The sequence below is a fragment of the Lepisosteus platostomus genome, chromosome 11 (assembly GCF_059453375.1).
Source record: "Lepisosteus platostomus isolate fLepPlt1 chromosome 11, fLepPlt1.hap1, whole genome shotgun sequence".
Taxonomy (NCBI): domain Eukaryota; kingdom Metazoa; phylum Chordata; class Actinopteri; order Semionotiformes; family Lepisosteidae; genus Lepisosteus; species Lepisosteus platostomus.
Genome location: NC_142621.1, coordinates 35,741,822 through 35,763,818, shown reverse-complemented (window position 1 = coordinate 35,763,818; position 21,997 = coordinate 35,741,822). Strand labels below are relative to the sequence as shown.

The window sequence follows — 21,997 nt, the reverse complement described above, 5'->3', positions numbered from 1 at the left end:
GATTATAGAAAGCAAGTTTATGCAAAGTTTTACTTTTTAACTCAAATTCCACAAGTTTCAAAAGTATTTTTAATAATGTCCTTTACTAGCCTGTAGAGAAACACCTTGAAAAGAATAAAGTCAGGCAGTCAAATCATTAAGGACTATTCCTTAAAATAGTTTTAAAAAAAAGTCTGTATGGATTCAGATGTGTAATTCCCAATTAAAAAAAATATAAATCCATTCTGAAATTTACAACTTTGATAGATGTGTCAATAACACCATTTAACATCTTTTTACAGTCAGAAAAATGGTCTATGCACAAAATAACACCTCTAAAACTGAATTAGGGGGAATTCTGCAAATATGGTACAGTATATGAATTCACATACTGTGAATGTGATAAACTACATGGAGACTGCTATCCTGTTCTCCACAAAATTAAACAACCCACATACATCTATTGAATTCTCAAATGTAAAGGACAGATTTTCACATTGGCATCATACAAAAACAACAGGGACCACATTAAAGAATTGGACAAGATCTGTGTGGAAATGACATTTATATTTAATACCAAGATATTTATATCTTCATGCAAAGACCAGTACTGGGAAAAATAAATAAAAGTAGGTCAGCAAAAGTCTGTTACATTTTGGCTAATCTTCAACGACTTTCAACTAGATGTGCCAAGTACGATGAAAAAATATGGCCACTGTCACCTAAAATCACAATGAGTGGATTAAACGTGGAATAAACCTGAGAAAAACAGAGTAAAATACACATACAGTAATGGGGTAATCAGCTGAAAGATTTACTCTATATTAGGTTATTACAAACTTAAAGCCCCCTGCACGGCCATTACAATTACCTTTGTATCTGGCACTACAGAATATGTTTAACCTGGGTCACAGAAAAGGGAATAAAGGGCTCTCAAGCGAATACCAAATATGTAAACATACAGTACAGTATCTCTGACAAGACATATGCTTGCAAGAACACACCAACAAATTTATGTAGCAGAACAGAGTTCTCCATAGGATAACAGAATTGGCTGCAAGGAATGCTCACTTATTACCTACTTGATCCCCGTAGGATGCTTCTACAGTATTTAAGCAGAGATAGATTGGGAGCCACTGAAAAAGTAAAAAGGTCACCTGTCCCTTTGTGGAACTCTTGCAGAGTCTGTGAAACACAGAAAAGTGGATTTCTCACATGAAAACATGTGGAAAACATGTGGTTGCTTTCAATAAGGGTATTGCCAACACCCCATATCATGATCTCATATGTGGCCAATTACTAATGGCTGCAGCTGTACTTAATCAGATCAACACCTTAGCCATGCATGTTTCCATTCGTCACATCATTTGTAAAGGATATAAGCAGTAAACATTTCGAAAAACAAGAGAAAGAAGATAATTCTGGTCAAAAGAATTTAATAAAGTATTTTAAAAAGATAGAATACACAATATTTTATCAAAAAGCAAAACATTTTAAAAGCTCAAAGAGTTTGTACGGCCATTTAAGTTTTCATTACAAAATACGTCCTTCAGTTGGCTTGAACAATGCAACCAGGATATCTTCATGTACAGTGCCTTCCATCAGGTCTATCAATGGTAATATGGCATTCATCAGTGAACAAAACAATCAGCCACTCTTCTTGTCATCACAGTCTCAGACTTTCTCTGGCCAACAGAAGAGAGCTTCTTGCCTTTCAGCTGTCAAAATTATCCCTGGATGGCCCCTGAGCATGCAGAGCAAAAAAAAACTTTATGACATAGAGACCACCATCTATCATGACATAAAGATGGTGATGTACTGTACTATATAGTTATTTTTCAGATTTGTTTATCAAGATAAACTTAATTAAAAAAAAACATCTCACAATAGTAAACATTGTAACAAATTATCAAACTAACATTCAATCCAAACTTTCCAAATGAGTTGACTGTCCATTAGCAATCAGTGCGAGTGGATGATGGGGCCAGATTTGCACAATGAGAGAGTCCCTCCAAGCCCTACCACTTGCTTTTGTCCATTTCACTGTCCCGGTTCTGAAACTGTGGAGCAGGAGCTCAGGGAACAGGGATTTGCACTTTAGTCTCTGTACAGAGCCCACAGTCCTTTGCAGCGCTCCCTTGCTGTGGAAAAGCCCCATTTGGCGACGTTGCATTTCACCCTCCTTCTGAGGTCCGCAAGTATCCTCTCCTCCAGCTCCCTCGCTCCCCACTCTGTGTTGTGCTGGATGAGAGTGCTCCTGGCATTCCACAGTCCCTGTTTTATCAGGGACACCAGCAGCCAGAGAAAGTACTGTGTCCCTTTGTCCAGTACGATCGGTATTTTGCAGATACCAGGATTATGTTTTTCTGGAATTTCTTATGCTGCATGGAACAGTCGTATTGGTCCAGGGTGTGGTAATCTGCAGTCTTCCAGTATGTGGCAACTCCATTTCTTACAGTATATTGTATTGCTGAATTATCAGTGTGCCTCAGTAAATATGTACATACAAGTTATGCTCCAGAGATGCGGCTTCTTTCACCGCTCCAGAAATCAGCCTTTAGGGTGTATTTCACATATAAATATTCCTGTAATGTCTTTGAGATTAGGCTTTCTGCTCAGTTCAGCAATCTGTTTTAGGGTAATCCTGTATCCTTCTGGAGTAATATTCAAAGGAATATCAGTTCATTGAACAGCATTAGTACAAGCTGTTTTACACTCCATTACAACATTACTGCATGATACGTTGGCTTGTCACAGCATAGGCATCACAAATGAAGAAGATCATGCTATCCTCTCAATTGGCTTTTTTAATAATTTAAGATTCTAATTAATCAACTTCTCTTACTCAGCTAAGTGCACATTGAAAAAAAAATAACTACAGATAAGATTCAAATGTAATTTCCTTACCTAAAAATTAAACATTTTGAAAAACATTTTTTGAAGCAGTCTGATTATTCAACAAATTCATATCATTCCATATTCTGAAAAACTGTTGTGGTGGTGTTGAATGTGTTTTATTTTAATACATAATTTTGCTGATGTCTTCATCCAACAACTATTAGTTCTTAAAATACATTGTGGATGTGTGGACATTCTAAAATTCCAAATTCAATTGCAGAGGACCATCATGCAAAAATTTCTATAAATGTATATTGTACCTTGCAGAAGAATATGTGATGCATATTACAGTGTGTGAATTGAAAAGTCAATGAGGCACAAAATAAACAAAAACAACTGAACAGAAATAATATGACTTAAAATGATTAAAAACAATTTGAACTCCCAATAATATTTTTTACTTCAGAATACCTCATGTTCCAGGCCCTCAAGAGAACTGCAGTTCTTTGTAAGAAGTGATAATCCTGGAAAAGTGATAATAAATAGAATGTCACAGGATGAAAATCTCCATATGGTAAATTAATCAAAATATGTAGCACATTACAGAAATTGTTGTCATTTATCTTATGTGCATATATAACTAGTAAAAGGTAACCTACAGAAAATTAGTGGATTCACCACAGCTCTAAAGGAAGATGTCTTCATGCAAATTGGAGCCTGTCTTGTATTAAACATTAAAATGAAATTTCCAAATTAGCTCATTAGTCACTTTGGTAGGAAATACACAAAGTCAATTTGCATGTCAGAAGATGGTATGAATGATTTTCTCTCTATAACCAAGAGCAGCTCTTAAAGAATCTCCAAAATGACAAGCAGTATTAATTAATAAAGTTATTGGAGTAAAACAAACTGAATATCACACATTAAGCAATGTCATTTTCCATTTAGCCAGTCGAACACACCAGACTGCAGATGAGAAGTGGTGGAAAATTACTACATGGGAACATGGGGCAACTGTGTGTGCTAGCTAGGTCCCACTGACATTGTGCAGAATTTACACAATCTTTTCTAAGAACCTTACTATCTAGGAGATTTATTTTCAGTTGTAAAATGTTAAATACATATTGCTGTAAGCTACTTCAGGTTCTGATTAGAGAACACGTTGATATCAACATCTTTGTTTTTTACCACCTATTGTGCTTTGCATCCTAGAGCTTTATGTATTCAGTTTTGTACTCAAATAATAAAGTCAGAACAAATTAAAATGGATTCTTGAAATGAAACAGGAAGAAAGTTAATGGGTAGGTGTCTGGCCTTAAAAGGTCAATAAGCAGACATCTGGCAAGCATGCTAACTCTTCCTAATTAAGCAAATGGTGGAATCATGTTATTCAGAGCTCTGCTGGAATGAAAAAAGAAGACAATGTGACACTTCAGAAGTGGATTTGAAGCCTTGGTGATGCAAGGCTTTACAACAATACAAAGCATGTATTGTTGCTTTAAGTCTTAAAGATGGCTACAACACTGGAACTTGACTATGATGTGAACATTTCTGCAGTGGCCTGTAATGGTGAACAAATAAGTTATGGTCTGTAGCCTGATTCTTCTGTACAGAAGTCACAACTATATAAGGGAAGCAGCGATAAATAGTAGCAAGATCTAGCAACTCCAGTCCTCCAGGTTCAGTGTTGCGTCGTCACACACGTGCTATTGACACCTAAAATAAAACAGGTGATTCAACTTCTTATCCAAAAACAGAAATTAGATCAATTAAAAGCTGGAATAAAAACTGGAGAATATTTGGAACTGGATGGGACTTGCCCATCTTTAATCCAAAACCCGAGGCTCAAACTCCATCTCAGGCATACCCCTATGCACTCCAACTGCATGTGAACAATAAGTTACAAATTTGTTATGCCAAAAACCCAGCCAACTTTAAGACTCTCGAGAGTCCACAGTAGCAACATCACCTTGACAGGTTTATAATAAATAATGAGCTTTGAAGCAACTGCTGTCTTGGCATAGCAGTACTTCTTCTGTGCAGCAGTCCAGAGCTCCAGGCCTCACTTCCCCACTTAGAAAGCAACTTCAAAGCAAAGCAATGTAATAAATTGGTGTTTCTGAAGCCTGATTCATCAATGGACTGTCTGGTATGGTACAACTGTAACTCTTAGAAGGCACTGTCACAGTTTTACAGAACAACTAGGTTAAGGAGAAGGTCTAGAAAGATACAGCAATATCATAGTCACACATATTAATGAGTAAACAACAAGGAAGAAATTAATTTGCAAAATTCATTTATAATGTAAACCACCCTCTTAACAGATGCTCTTATACCATGGCCTGTCTTTTTCTGCCTGATATCTTACCAGCTGAGGAAAATGTCATTTGATCTTTTTTTCTGCCTTCCTTGGATGCATATCTCTGTTGATGTGCATGATCCACTTCTTTCAGCATGCAGTTATGTATAGCAGCTAAAAAAGCTAATATTCTTTAGTACCAGTAAAGAAATAGATAATAGACTCACATAGCATAGTATTTTGATCTATTTCAGAATCCAAGGTTCAGACTTTTATACAAACAAACATCTATGGCAGATCTGTGAACTTATTGTCTGAATGTCTAAAAGCTTTTCTGTCTTCTCCATACATTGAACACTGAACCTACAACAGAGCAGGAAACTATAACTTTAAGGAGTCCTATCCATTTCCATTTAGGAAAGTTTGGTTAACTTAAAAACAAGCAGAATATATTACATACTTGTTTCAAGCAAAGTACCATCCTCACCACGTAGTTCTGAAAAAATACTACTCTGTTTTAAGAGAAAATACAATATTTTTATTATTGATGGTAAGCAGAAAAATATGTTTCTTTGAGACTTAGTAACACTTCACTCTATCAAATAACGCATTTGGATGTGTGGTTGTTATAACATTGCTCTATAGGATTTGAATGGAGATAAACTGAAAAGTGCAAAATTACAATAGTGTGGGATACTGTACAGTAAGTTCTCACTCTCCTAATGACGACAAAGGAACTCTGTCAAAAGTAGCAAAACAAAATTCTGTTAGATGTGTACTCATCTCTAAGACCACTATACTCTTCAGTTTCATCTATACTGTAGATACCATATGCAGTCTGGGGTCCCAGAACTGAAGACATTACAGGCAATCATACAGTATGTCAACCCAAATAACATTCCAAATTAAATCAGCACGGAGATGTAATTTTTTTAATCAATTTTTATGAGGAATTACACATGAAGACACTTTCTAGGAGAAGGAAAAAATTACATTAAAAGATCAAAGTATTCTAAAATCGTAACGCAGTCTGACAAGATTAAAATTGCACTGTTCATTGCTATTGCAAAATGCCAAATTTAGATATTGTTGATAGCAAAATCATATTAAATGAAACTGGGGCTCAAGAAAGGAAATGCACAAAACATTACAGGCTGCTCTTGTTTCAATAATATTAAATCCTTGTGAGCCAATGTAAAATTCCCTGACAGAAGCCTTTCAGAGCAGGCTACTGCTTGATGCACACTGCAAGAGACCAGGCTAATGCCCTGTTCATAACTTCTTCAAAAACCTTGTAAAGTTATGTAACTATAAAATGACACAGCATGTTAAACTGTTTATCTTTTGGGGATCCTTAGTGGCTTAGCCAATAAAGGCACATACAGAGCATGCTGAGTTAGTCTAGACATGGACGGATATAGTCTGAGCTGCACCATTAATTGACTCCCTAAGCTGTGACGCATGACTGGCAGAGGATGGATGAGCTTGAGTTTGCTAGGGTATCCTCATCTTGCAGTGCAGCTGCAGCCTTGCCATGTTTCCCCTCCAATCAATACTACTGCTGTTGTATAGATGCACACTGCTGGGGGAGACAGTTCTGACTGTGTATTTCTTGGAAGACAGTAGGAAGGGACCATGCTACAATGGTAAAGACAAATGAAATAACACTCCAAACTGGAGATTGTGGTTTTGGAATAACCTATTCCAGAATATTATTTTTGGAAAATCAGTTTTCTGAAATGAGATTACAGCTGATAACTGGGTCCAGAGTAATTTTCATTTGATCTTGCAGTATTCCCAGTTTTATAGACCAATGGAGGCATGGTAAGACTATATATTTCAGATAGTGTTTCAAGAGAAAAACAAACTCACTGCTAATTCAAAGCACAGGAAGGCCTTGCCAATGGACTGAGCAGTACAAAGAGCGTGCGGTTCTACAAAATAATACAGCTCATATTTCTACAGCGCGATTTCTTTCCATAAATAAATGCAGAATAAAGTAAATAAATAATGTGCAAAAACACAATAAAACAGATATACCTGTACATATCCATGGAACACTTATATTACTCCCACGTGCCATTGGGAGTGATTTGAAGAATGCTTTAGAGTCCTTAAATCACATATGAGGATTTGTACACCGTAACTAACTGAATGTTCCCAAGTGTTGGCATAGTGCCACTGGGCAAGGGCTGGCATTAGTTGGCCAGGGCACTCTTCACTTTTCAGGTAACATTAATTATTTTGATCTTGTCAGGCACCCGCAAGTGTGCAGTGATATCAGTAAGAGACGTCAGAAAAAGCACTGCTCAGTAGCTTTTCCAGTACGTTTCCACCTTCCTGTCAAGTGCTCTGAGTGAGCTTGCAACATGTCAAATGAGAATGGCATGTTGGAGGTTTTTCAATGCGTTTGACTCACTCACTAATAGGTACAGGAGAGCTGAGTCTTAAAAAACAATTAGCAAGGCCAAACTGAGTTCATATAAGGTAAGTCTGACGGCACAAGGCGAAGTCTCTCTACACATATATTATGAAGTTAGCTGGCCTACTCATACAAAGCTGTATTGTGAATATAGCTTGGCACAGTGAAATAATGAAACTGGCAAATACAAATAGTGTCATTGATAGCTCCTTCCCATGGCTACAACAGTACACAACGAGGGGAATCTATATCTGTTCACTGTGACTGGTTTGTGACTATGATGGCTTGCACACATCCTCTGGTGAGTATTGGATACATTAGCGCCCTCTGGTGTACACTGTCTTTGCCAGAAGCATTGTGCACCTATGGTGTCGTTTGCATGAGTATCAAATTCTGATGCCCCTTAGTGCACAGTTTTCATGATGGGCCAGATTACTTAATAAGCATGCAATTCGTTTGGTCTGTGCAGGAATATTAGAAAATCAAAAGTCTGTGAAAAAAAAACATTTTTCTCACTGTATTTTCAGTGCTTGCACACAATATTATGCTAATTGCATTTAGAAGCACCAATAATACAGATGAATAATCATAATGACCACGGACCCATCGCTGGTTTCTGAGAGCCGCAGGGTCTTGAGGTAATTGCTCCATCTGAGCACATGGTAGTTAATTCAATCAAATTCTTTCTGCTTAATTGGTCAACCTTAGCATTGTTCCGGGTCTTTAGCCACCAAAGATTCAAAGATCTCTTTATAAAACCAGGAGGAGGGTGGCTGTCAAGGACCGGGTTGGGGTGTTAACAATGGAGACATTAGATATCCTAATCATCCAGGGGCAATTCTAATCCGTGGATTAAAATAAAAGTGTCTGAAGCCAAATGAAACTGTGCAATGAAAGTGCCATCTCAATACGAGTACAAACAACAGGTCAGACAGTCTAGGAAACAGAAAACCAGATACTTTGTGACTATTCTTACATCTCTTTAATTGACACAATAAGAGGAACCAAGTTATCTTTAATAATGTATTGACACCTAAATGATTTTTGCCCTATTTTAGTGACCTGCAAGTAGTGCTAAAAGGCTGTTTCTATGTCTAAGGCTGACATAAGGCTTCCATGATGCAGGATACTGTATGTCAGTGTGGACTAATATGACATTACAGGACCATTCCCTGGGAAGTTGTCTTCTTCTTGGTTGAAAGAGTTTGTGAAACAGCATTTAGTCCTGACCATAGATATTCAATCTGCACAGTGGTTGTCTGATTTTTTTTTTAAGTTCTAAAGAAACAACCACTGAAAACTTGAAAAATACCTGTAACTGCTTTGTAAGCAAGACTTCCTGATGACATAACAAAGTGGATGTGTCAATTGCCAGGGGCATCTTTTTCATGTATCCGTTTTCAAAATGGCACAGGCTGCATAGAAGTTGACACGCTGAGAAAGAGAACTTTCTCAGTGTTTTTTTGGGATAGACATCTGTGTGAGCAGGTGTTATACCTACAGTAGCTTCACTTATTTCTGCCAGTAATAAAATCAACAATTTCATTCATAGCATAGTGTTATGCTAGTTTAGAGTGCTGGTACTGTATGTCCTGATCTACAACTGTGACTTTCTGTGTATAAACTCAAAAAAGGGAATTGAGCTGTTGCACCCCGCTCTTTTTAATAATCAGAGAAGCAGAAATACACAATGATACATTCACCTTCAAAAGATTACATATACTGTATATAAGCAAAATCTGGTTCAGTCAATCTACCAGTTTTTGGACTGCAAGAGGAAACTGGAGCAACCAGCAAAAACCCACACAAAGAAGGGAAGAACATACAAACTCCAGGCAGATAGCTCCCCAGGAATTGAACCCTGGGCTCAGCATTACAAGACAGCAATGCTAACCACTGTGCCACCTATTTACAATGTAACATTGGACGCCATTAACCCCATCTTAATAATTTTATAGTAATTTATCCAAGTATCTAATTTAGCCATTTCATGTAGGAAAGCCACGTATCACCTTCATAACATCGTTGAGTAGCTTGTTTCATATTCCCACAATTTTCTGGGTAATGCATAATGCTTCCTGTTCCTGGTTTAAAAGCACATCCACTTAGTTTCCATAGTTCCAAGGTAGTGTTTTGCTGTATTCTCAAGATGGCCTTGTTTGTCTTTCTCAGTACCTTTGAGGATTTAAAATTATTAATAGGACCCCTCGTGGTCTTCACTGTTCAAGTCTAAAAAGGTTCCTTCGGCCCGTCAGTGTAGTATTTCCTTAAGAGCCAGAATACACCTGGTTGCTCTTCTCTGGACTGATTTTAAAGCAGCAATTTCTTTTCTATAACTCAGTGAACAAGACTGGACACTATTCAAAATGACGCCTCACTAGTATATAACAATTCTAGTATAACAGCCCTTGATTTAAATTCTACACCTTTGCTTCTACATCCTAATATTGTTTGCCTTTTTTGTTTCTTCTCTACATTGATTAATAAAATGATGTAAATGCCCCTTTTAGCTCAGCATTTCCCATTTTGCATTTTTTAATACCTGCATGCAATACCCTATACAGTATTTATCTACATTAAACAAAATCTGCCTGATTAACACTGTATAAAAGAAGCTCAAAATGAACATCAAAAGACATGACCATACTCTTCTTGATTAATGAAGATTATTCAGTATGTTGTGCATGTTATCGACATGATGGAAGATGGCCTCCGAGTCAGGTTTCCTAGAGAACGGGATGTGTCACTTCAACAATGAGCCGACTACCATGGTGACTATATGATTACATCATGGAAGGTAAGAGATCACTACTGCAGCCCAAGCCCATCGCACCTGTCTGATTCAACTACAGTATGTAAATGTTTTCAGACTGCAGGGAGTACAGCATTAAAATATCCGGGAAGAACAGCCTATGCATCAGCAGAATGACTGCAGCTCATTGTTCACATAAAAGTGCTCTGTATGCTTCAAGGCAGATTGGGTGTAACGTGTTGACAGCTGAGAGATGAGATTGTGGTCTTTAGAGGGGCAGAGAACATCTAACACGGAGGTAGAAAGAGTAATGGACCCTTTTATTCACTAATAGATTCTGTTTTGCTCTTGACAGACAGACAATGTGCATGGAGACATCATATTGAATGTAATGCTGAATATTAGATTATACAAGCGAACCAGTGAGTTGGTAGAAGTGTGGGGATTTGAGAAGGAATTTTGTTCAATAAGTGAATCCCCTTGGTGCAGGTTGAGGGCAATCTTACTACAGATTGACATTATCAAGGAAGACTATTAGCCCACAGATTTTCTGTTCCTGTAAACCAATCCGCAAAAATGCTGATTTTCCAGCAAGGTAACGCCAGACTACATAGTGCTAAAATTACAATGATACAAAATTAAAGAAAAAACAATATTGACATTTTACCACAGCCAGGCTTGACTTCTGACCTGTGCCCAATATAATATCTATGGGAGTAAAACACCAATGCCATCAACAAGAGACAAGTATCAGCGGCCAAGCTTTGCCAGCTGGTTGCAGCTGTACAGGAAGACTGGCAGACCTTGCCCTAGCATCTTTACAGAGACTGATCAGGTCTGTGCTTCAATCCTGTTTAAACTGTGTCAGTGCTTAAGGAGGTCATACTCAAAACTAATTTTTCATTTTTTTTTATTTCATATCATGTTTAATCTCATGATGAAAATGTAGGAATCTATGTTTAAAATATTTGTGTAAATTTACAAGAACAAGACTAAATGACCCTGATCTGAAATTGACAATTGTTAATCAATTGTGCTCACAGCTACTGTATACCCCTATCCTGTATCAAAACAGGGAATTGAGGGCGGATGTGCACTTATCAGAGTCATTAACCATTTTTCTTCACTGCAAGCACATAACTTACAATTAGTTTTTGAGATAAAGAGCTAGCTCGATGGTGCTCAACAAGTAACCAGGGACCCATTTCCCAACACACCAAAGATATCCTGGCCGATTTAATCCCATCCAACACCAGAGGCACTTAGGCAATCCTGGTCAATCTGACATGAATCAGTGTGTTCTGGACTATAGTGCTCAGCTACTAACTTCTCAAATTCTAATGAATAGTTATATTGGCTGCTCATCTCAGGAGCCCCCCAATATATACACAAATCTTTTAATTAACTTCTTAAAACATTATTTAACCCTCCACTGAAAATTAGCTTTTGTTGTGTAAAAATATTCTTTCAGCACAACAGCCTCTCTGCAGTACTAAACTCCATGACCCCATGTCTTTCTTTGTACAATACTCAAACCTACAATGACTACTGACACAAATCTGCTAACTTGCTTGTTTTGCTTATTGACCTACTGTACAGTATGAACTCCATTTAAAAAAAAAAATATCACAAATCACCCATTAAATATGAAAACAAAATAGTGTCACAGTTTATTAGCTGGAAACACCTGCTCTGTATGTTTAATTAAACTATAGCAATTACTTAATAGCTTCGTTAATAAGAGATATCATGACACATTTAGTGATATTTGTCAAGTGTAAGCAATTTTGTTGTGTGAAAGTAAACAAAACTCTACACAGACTTACGTACTATGAAGACATACTGTACATTGAACTAGAAGGATGAGTAGGATTTATTTTTGTACTGCCTGTTCCACTTATAAATGACATTAATGGGCTTACAGTAAACACCATACAGATGAAAGCAGGAATCCTGATGTTTGTAATTGTAATTGTAATTGTTTGTAAATCATACAGGAACTCCTTAGAAAACTAGCCGACCAGGATGGTGAGAATGATAGATCTTATGTGCATAACTGGTTTCACTTCCTGCAGATGTGATGCCTCTGCCACCCCACTGCAGTTGTAAAAGCCAAGGCCAAGAATGTTTCCACTATTAGCAGGGATTACTTCTCTACTGTATACTGTGTCCATTTTGTCTTCTCTTTTTCTGTTACAATTTGAAACAGATTTGCACAAGATAATGCCATTCATGATAGGTTTGTTCGTGAGGTAATAAAAACAAAGACACTCAAAAGCAGAATTTGCAAGTATGTTTTAAGGGTTTCAATGGAAATGAGTATACAGTATGTGACTGTTAGGACTATTTCATTTCTTGCATCCTTCATATCATCTTATATACATTTTGTTTTATTCTTAGGATGTTGTTAGCAAAAAAAGGCCCCTGTAAACCAGATTCTGCAGTATTGGTAAGGGTCTGAACCCCATGTCCCAGAAATGAGAACTTCTAGTTTTAATTCCTGAGCAGCTCATATACTATCAGCTTTTTAAGTTCAGGCTTTCATTTGAAACTCTCATAAAAACAGAATGATTATGGCTCTACAGGACCAAAGTAGAAGACAGCTCTCATAATATGCAGCCATTAAAGAACACACAAACCTACTTTTACTGACTGCCATATCTCAAAATCTATGCAAGGCTCGGACTTGTCAGCAGGTTGCTGTTGTACAGTAAGTGGTGTTTGTGTGCAAATAGGTGGTACTCTTCTCTATGGACCAGAATTTCCTTACCAATATTCCATTATGTTAACGGGACACAGTGTTATAGGATGTGCTGTCCTTCAGATATAACATTGAACCTGACTACTTCATTACATTCCCTAGGCACTGTTTGTAAGAGCTGAACTATTAACCCCATTGTCCTGGATAAATGTAATCTGGGGCCTACACAATCAGGAATTCCTGATCGTTTCCCATAATTTAATCAGAAGAGCAATTTCTCTCTTTTCCACTTGATCTACTGTGTGGTGCGCAGGTCTGTGCCTAAGGAATGCTGCACCTCAGGGGTGGATGAAAAGCATCCTATATGTAAAGGGGTTTGAGGGCTTTTGGGATGAAAGTCTATATACAGGTAAATGTAATTTATAATCATGGCTATTAGGTGACAGCAATCTGTTATTGCAAGAGCCACAGCTATTTTTAAACCCCGCTTCCCAATTTTGAGTAGCCATATATGAGTCTCTAATCACTACAGAAGAAATGAGGACTATGCACATTCTCCTCCATCTGTCAAACCATCTGACATTTTCTTCCCCCATACTGAAATCCTCAAAATACAGTAACTATCAAACTGAGGTAGTGATGACAGTCTCACTTACACAACATTGTAAGATCTCAAGCATCTGTGGAAAAACACAGGAGGTACTGTTGTACAACAAGCACAGAATACTGAGGCCAAATCCAGCCCACACAAATGGGACTGCTGTTTGGGAGGATATGGGGGGCAGAAGTTTAACCTGGAACCACCAACCTCCAGACCATAGGACTCAACTTGCTCTCAGAATAAGTGCCTATACTGGCAGAAGAATGTAGGAAACCCATTTTGTTCTTAATTTTACACAGGATTGGGGAGACATTACTTCACTCTTCATCACATCTATCACAAGGTTCCATTCAGATTTTATGTTGTTGTTTTCAACAAAGAAGAATTATACATAGCAAATATATTTCTCTGCTGTTTATGTGTCAGGAACAAGTCAAGAGAAGAGAGGGAAATATAATAACTTACAGAAGGTTAGGTTGCACAGGAAACAGATGAACACAAAATATAATGGTATGTCTTGGAACTATCTATAAATTAAAGCCATTGAAGGGAAGTATTAACTCTGCTGTCTTTGGTACTGTAGGCTCAGATACAGTACATGTCAGGAAATTCATCCATTCACCCATTTTCTAACTGCTTTATCCATTACAGGATCACTGGGGACCAAGAATTTATCTTGGCAAGCAATGGCCACAAGTGGACATGACTCCAGTCCATCACAGGGCACAAGCAGACCCAGGCATGCAACCATTCACACCAGGGCCAGATTTCCCACAAGCTAATTAAAATAGTAGTACGTCTTTGAGCTCTAGGAGGAAACCAGTGCATCCAGAGAAAGCCCATGCAAACATGTGGAGAACAGACAAACTCCACACAAGATAGCACTCCAGGAATTTGAACCAGGTGCCCCAGTACTGCTAACAGCATTACTAACCACTGTGTCACCATGTCACCCAGGTCAAGAAATCACTGGCCTCATAGCAGCAAATGTTTAATACATGTCCTTTAATTTTCTAAAGAATGTCTTTACTTCCTGATTCTACAACATGAAGGTCATAGCAGTAACTTGGAATATGCCCTAAGTTAGTCCCCCTAATTTAAATCAATATGATTACATTACAGTCACAAAAGCATTCAGTATAAGATGGGGGATTGCAAACACCAGGGGAAAACAAAATGTATCATCTTCAGCACCATCATTACTGATAATGCAATTCTGACATATGCAGACCAATACCCTCGAGACTTTATTGGAACCAACAAAACTACCACTCCTGATTGCTAATGATCTGGTAGTGCATTGCAGCATTGCCAGACTGGGCATATTGATTGAGCACATGAAATTAAGCCATTGCCTACCGTACAGTATAATTTAGGATTTTATTGATGTGATTTTTTATAATTGAAATAAGATGACTACTCATTTGTTATTCTACCTTAATCTCAGTTTGTAACACTCCAAGGAGCAAACGGAGTGGATTTATTTACTGTAGGTCCTCTCTTCTTTCCTGTTCCCAGCCCACTAAAGAGACTTGTTTCTCTCTAGACTGATTCCTAAACTGCTCGCACAGATCCTATTGCAAAACCTACACTCCCACAGTTTCCCCCTGTGCTGCATCATTACAATGCCCTGATCTAACCATTCACCCCCACTAGAAACTACCCACCTTGGAAAGCCTGACAAGCTACATTTAGATTAATCTGTATTATCACGGCAGAGAACAAAGCAGTCACTGGATCCTTCTGCACTGCACAAGCTCAATTAAACCTGAAAAGTGTCTGATGACATAAAGTAATGAGATTAAACAGGTCTGTTCCCTAGCTTTTTCACTCAATGCCACTGTAAAAATTGTATTTTTTGGGAAAAGCTATCCTAAGGTTTTCTGAAGCCATGAAAATGTCCATAATTAATGTTTAGTAATATAACTACTGTATATTGACTTTTTCAGGGAACAGGATGGCATATGGCTCACTGACCACTTGTTCTTTGACGTATTAATGGCAATAGTAATTCAGCAGGCAGGGACTGATTTTTTATGGGCACTTTCATTTGGATTAAAGCAGAAGGGCAGACAAATCCCTAATCCACAACTGTTAGCATGATTCTCTTTTTCAATCCTCTGCACTAAACAGACAGGGAAGCACCAAATACAACATTTTAAGGAAAACAGACCAAAAATAAAATGAAACAAATGTAGTTATATTTACAGAGTTATGCAATTCCTAGTTAATGCTGGGATCTAAACTATGTTATTTTTCCTTGGACATATAATAATAATAATAATAATAATAATAATAATAATAATAATAATAAATTTTAGTGAGCTCATCCACAATTCCGGATTGAATACGGTTTGGTACATCATTGCCATAATCCCTACAGTCATGACAGATTATTACGTGTATTGCTCATAAAGACAAGGAAACTGAACTGTTTGCTCTGCACGTCTACGGGATGAAAATTTAGCACTTGCTCTGGTTTTGGATTTGCAGCAGCCAGGAATAATTCATTCAGCATTCTCAGAATGCAAAGTCTATTTTTAAAATTTGGAAATGTAGCTTTCATAACAACAGTTACTAAGAATAACAGCAGGTGTCAAGAGCTAAAACTGTAAAACTGAGATTATAAAATGAAATGGAACTAAGTCATTTACATGGGAATGACAAATATTAACCATACAGCATAATTCTGTACATTATTTCTTCACCGAAAAAAAATGAACTAATGTAGAGATTTCTTATATATTTTCAAAGAGTAAGTTGGTAAAGCACATCGTCCCTAATGTAATTGAGAGAAACAATACGGCATTGTGTTTTGAATACAAAACTATTCAGAAATAACGCTTTAAATCGTAAGGCAAAGATATGGTGTACCTTAAACACAGCTATCAAAAGAAAATGCAAGTACACTGGGAACAAAAAGTGACAACTGAACAATAATTAACAGCTATAATTCCACCTAAGGCAGTAAATGTCATATCAAAACTCGTTAACTTGCTCTTAGTTTGACACTTATATGCGAGGCTTCCTTGGTGTACTCGCTGAAACCACAAAATATTCGCATGACCGACAATAAATTAGCGCCTGGTAAGCGTTTCTTTTGATGCTAAAGAACATTTGTTTTTACATCACTAACACAAGGCATGACTATTAAAAGTGAGAACACGGTCTATTTCTGGGTTATTGGAAATCGCAATATACTGTACTGTGCTTTAGCCACGTTTTATACCACAATCCTATATTGGGGCTCAAATAGGCAATTTAGTATTACACATCGTATAAAATGCATCTAACGCTAGACTTAAAAAAATGAAATTTCCCCTGTGGTGATTTCCTTTTCAATGTGTTTACATGGTCACAAAGCAGTATAAGGCTATTTCCCGTTGTTTAATCCATCGGAGCTACAGCTGATCATCAATTTCCAAAACTTTATTTTGGTTCGTGAATGTTGTTTTTCAACCTTTAGCACGTCGTGTCGATTCGCCCGTTTAGCATCGCATGGCTCTAAGGGTAAACAAAAATACATCTTACCAGATATGCAAACGATGAAATTTGCTTGAAGAATAAAAAATATTTCCCAAAGAATTTCCATTCTCCGCTTTTCATTCCAGGTACATCACGCATTAAAAAGGGGGATCAATGGCACAGTTTAAGTTCTCCCAGCAAACCGCCCGCTTCACTTGTTCCTGACGGTATTTCCCAGCTATGAGCAAACATCGAATTTTATTTCAAAGACATGCAGTTCACCCCCAAATCGTAACAATCCAAACGATCGGACTCCAAACCAAAGCAAATGAAAATGCAAATATCCGCAGAACAAACAGGAATGATTACTCCTTAATACAAAAAACAACCCGTTTCCTGCTTTCCCAGCAGATTAGTGATCCTCCCCCTACACCTTCATACTGGCAGGTGTCTTCTATCCTGAAACGAAAGGAGGAAACGAAAAATGAGAGTGAAGATATTAACTACTAAAACACAACTTCATTCGCAAGCATCCAATTTAGCACGCAGGTCAGCCTACCAGACTCATCTTGACGACGAACTCTATCGGACTGTAGACTGTATTAAACTGCAAGGGGGCGTGCTTCGCTCACACACAGTCGATTTTACCTGGCTGTGTGGGTTTGAATACGTGTTGGAGAGTACATGACTTCACTGGGCTACAGTATATATGTAATTAAACACAGAAAAAGAGAACGAAGCAGATAAGGAGCAAATGTAAAAGAGGACGAATGAGAAGCTTGCTGGTTGCAGTAGAATAACTTTAAATTTCTAATTAAGCACTTTGCGCCATCGAGTAGAAGGTTTAAATTGTTTTGCAGAACTGGTAATCGAATTAACACATGGAAATATCAAAGCCGCGTTACAAGGAAAATGACAGGACTAGATCATTAATTCATAAAAATCTTCTTTACGGGTCTTACAAAGTGTTGGGTGTTTATAAGTTCTCCACGTGTGTTGTTTGTTAAAAATTAACAAAGGGTATGAAATGAAGTCGTTCTTCAAACATGACCACTTCATATAAATATAATAACTGAAGACATGACACCACATACAGTACGAATAACGAGAATAAACCAGAGGCGAGGCTTTCTGGATGAATGGATAGTCACCAGAGCGTGTGCTTTTAAAAGATTAAAACTCAATAGGTAACTTAAAATGCTTTGTTAAAGATGCGTTCACGTTTATCTATTGCACTGGGAAATGATATTTAAAAGAAATGTCTTGTTCCTGGCAAATAACACCTTACTCGGGTTTTTTTTTACCAAACATGTTATTGTTCCACGGTGTTCTCAGACCATATACAGCTCCGCAATGTGGTACTGTACAGTATATACATTTTACAACTGCCGGCCTCTGACCCCTTCTGATCTTCAAGACGACACTTCACTCAGGCGACCCACAGTAAAGCAAACGGAGCGAAACGCACTATGTCTTTGCCCTGTTCAACCCTTTCGATGCGCTGGAGAGCTGCACTTACCGTAAATGAAAAATGTCCCAGAACGAAGGCAACTACGCCGGTGGACTGTTCGTGATACAAAAAAAAAATCGCTTGTTGAAGTGGGGTTTTTTAAGACAACAAGATAATGTATTCTTGTATTTTCCTCCAGTTCGATACTGTTGGAGTTGCAGCTTAGCTGCGATCTGCTGCTTTGGGATGCCGCTGACTCTGAGCTCCCAGCTGCCAAAGATTAGCAGCTTTAGCGCGCGCGATGCTGCGCGTTCACGCTGTATAGGCGCTGTGGATAGAGCCTCGTCTTCTGCTTACTAAACACCCTTAAAGTCTCCAGATCAACACAGGACATTTCCGTCTTCTCCGTAAATTATTCACTGTGCATCCGGAATGACCCCGTTCAGCCTAGACCGTTAACTAAGAAAACGTGGATTTTTTGTTAAACAGAGCCCAGTCCATCTGTCCTACTTCCGCTGACAAAAATAATCTTTCTCTGATGAATCACCCATTACAAGAAGCATTTTGTGATGATGATGATGATAATAATAATAATAATAATAATAATAATAATAATAATAATAATAATAATAATAATAATAATACACCATTTCCATTAATAATTTACCTTTGGTATATAACACTGGAAATGTAATTTACTTGTATTCTAAAAATATCCTGTATATGATTTATATGATAAAATGATAAAACATACTGATGGTAAAATCAGACAAGTGGATTTATTTATGGCCGGAAGCTGGAAAGATGGGTCGGGCTCTTTAAAACAAAAGTTTGGTAAGTTGCTCAACGTAAAATAGGCGCATTCCATGATGCACAGCGAATAACAGCATTCGGCATTAGCGAAAGGAGGATGTGATGATGATGATTGTTGTTATTGTTTTTACCAGGACTCGGATACTGTTCATACAGCTGTCAATTAATTAACCTATGTAAACCTGGGTTCAGTATCACATGTAACTCTTCTTTTGAGCCTTGTTTTCATGTACAGGTATACAGTTTATCGCTGTATCCGTTTAAAACTGCCAGGGGGTATTGTGCGGCACTAATATATAAGTCCATCTTGATTATAATGAACCCTTTTTTTATTTCTAGGTTTTGCGTCATTTTCTGTCATTTAGTGCCTGTGTGACACTAACATGTTTAAATGTGAGAACAGTGTTTTCAGAGTTTTGGGGAAAGGAAAATAGGAGACATCTGAATTTTGCAAACAGGTGTTAGAGAAGCGCAGTATATTTACTGCTTTGGGATTCTACTATATGGAGTGTTGATTATTCTAATTTTACGTCTCCCGAACATGATCACAATTATCTTTCAAGCTGCGTCCTTTTGTAGCAATTATGGAACTCCTGCTCCTCTAAAAAGACATCGGGAGGCACGATTATCGATACGAAATACTGTACACCTTCCGTCTACGATACCGCACTATCAAAGCATTCCACGAATAGTCATGTTAAACGAACCCTTTAGGGCTTATATCATATTTAGGAGTTATCGTTACTCAGCAGGATTTTTTTTTCTAGGGTTTTTTTGTTGAGTTGTCCGATTTGCGCTCCCGAACTGTTTCGGGCAGCAAAGCCCAGAGTTGAATGTGATTTTATAAACAGATTTTATAGACTCACATGAAACGTAATGCACTGTATGGTAAAAAAGCTGCGTTGCTCTGTTGCATATCTATTGAGGCGTTTTGTGTAGTATTCAGGGTGCGTGAGAACGACAGGAACAATAGAAGGTACTGTAAATACATGTTAATAGTAGCCCACAATGCTACCGGTTCAATGCAATATAAAGGTTTTTAGCTAGTTGTTCCCGAAGTTATCATCAAGCTAGATGCAGCCGGTATGGGTGCACTTTTAACTCATGCCAAGACACATAAACATTTTATACTACAATTATGTTATAATAACGATCATTTCGTTTTATTTATAGCTCTAATATCGAACGTTTGTCCCATTCAACATGCTTTCGTAACATTTTTTGTCATCCGTTTGATGACGAAAGAATTCGTTTCAGGCCAGGGTTACTGTACAGTACTGTAGCTCTCGTTTTGCTTGCGTGGATATAAAATTAAATTAAAACTCTTTTTTTTAACTGATAGGACGTACATGAGCGACTGCGTAAAGTTCTATAGGAATTTTAACTGTTGTATTTAAAGAACAAAATACAATGGGGAAAAGAGTAAGAAGAAAGTCAGCGGCATTAAAAAAAAATCAGGTGTCGTCACCACAGTACTTAATGTCTTACGACTTTATGCAGTCCACACAAACGTAAACAGTGGTGCTCGAGAGAGAAAAAAACGAGAGCAATCTGAATAATCAGCCAAACTGACTACAGTACGTACGTTTTTTGGTTAAAAACAACGAAGAGGTCGAGCTTGAAACTTGGTAAACCTGGCTCACCGCTTCTGACAGACGGTGCTGCTCTCAAGTGCGGAAAGGGAGGAGTCGGCGCAACACTCCGCGATGATGAATTCGCCACACCAGTCTTGTATTGTAGATCTCCCGCATCCCTAGGCAGTGAACGAGGGTCACGTGAAGATTATCTGCCTGACAGACGACATTTTACTGAAAATATAGCAGATGAGCAAATAAAGCAGTACTTTATATCATATCAAGGGGCTCTTGACATTTACCCAAAGGGTTCTTGTACTGCTTTAAGTAGAGTCCAATGTTTAAGTCCTGCATCCAGGTAATGTCTGTGTTCCCCAGAAATCTTCTTTGTCAGTTAGGCTTTCATGAGTACTCCTGACTGAAGCTTATAAATCCCCCTCCCTTGGGGAAAAGGCAGAAATGAACAGCTTTGGGGGTGATTAGCAAACTGTATGCAGATGGCCAGGTATCATGGACCTCTGTCTCCTCTTTGTTGTCTTCCTATGACAGCACAATGTCAGGGTAGTGGGGCACAGAAACATATTTGCTCCTGATCCCACAGTAGTCAAGTTCCATCACTGCAACCCACTATTTAATAATAAAACGAAGGTATTAGATTCATCAACAAGGCTGGGTAGCTTGTTCCAGCATTTGTGTAAAAAAGTGCCCACTTATCAATTTGACATGCATTTAAAAGGGATTAACTTGCTTTCCAGTGCTTTCCAAAAAAGATCTTCCTTATTTCATAAGAACATGTAGAGTCCAATGGATTGAGTTTGTCAAAGTCTGTGAGAAGTTTGAATATTTTTGGATACTGCTATGTTCAAGACTAACTAGTACATGTAACTGTCAAGGTGTACTGTACCTTGTCACATTCATACATCACTCAAAATTTCCCCCTAGAAAATGTCATTTTATAAAACCATTTCAGAATGACATCATAATCAGGATCTAAGAGGAAACAATTATATTTATTTGTACAATTAGTTTTGAATGAGATGTGAGAGAGTGCTCAGAGATTTACTGGACATTAAAAAGAATTTAAGATATTGGCTCTGTTGATT

General features: G+C 37.8%; 1 protein-coding gene across 3 annotated transcripts in view; it reads right to left on the bottom strand.

Annotated features, from left to right (window-relative positions):
• The window catches only part of ca10a (carbonic anhydrase 10 (inactive)a), a 238,851-nt gene extending 217,835 nt beyond the window's left edge, over positions 1 to 21,016 (bottom strand). Inside the window, exons 1-2 of one of the 3 annotated variants that reach the window (XM_088599423.1) lie at positions 20,906 to 21,016; positions 17,124 to 17,516 (exon numbers count right to left, since the gene is read on the bottom strand). In XM_088599423.1, coding sequence (XP_088455549.1) covers positions 17,124 to 17,184 — 61 coding nt within the window. In that variant the 5' untranslated portion in view covers positions 17,185 to 17,516; positions 20,906 to 21,016. Of the gene's footprint in view, positions 1 to 17,123; positions 17,517 to 17,616; positions 17,728 to 18,576; positions 18,931 to 20,905 lie in introns of those variants that run through there. The other 2 variants (XM_088599420.1, XM_088599422.1) reach the window with 2 other exon arrangements.
• Between the last annotated feature and the right edge of the window lie 981 nt (positions 21,017 to 21,997).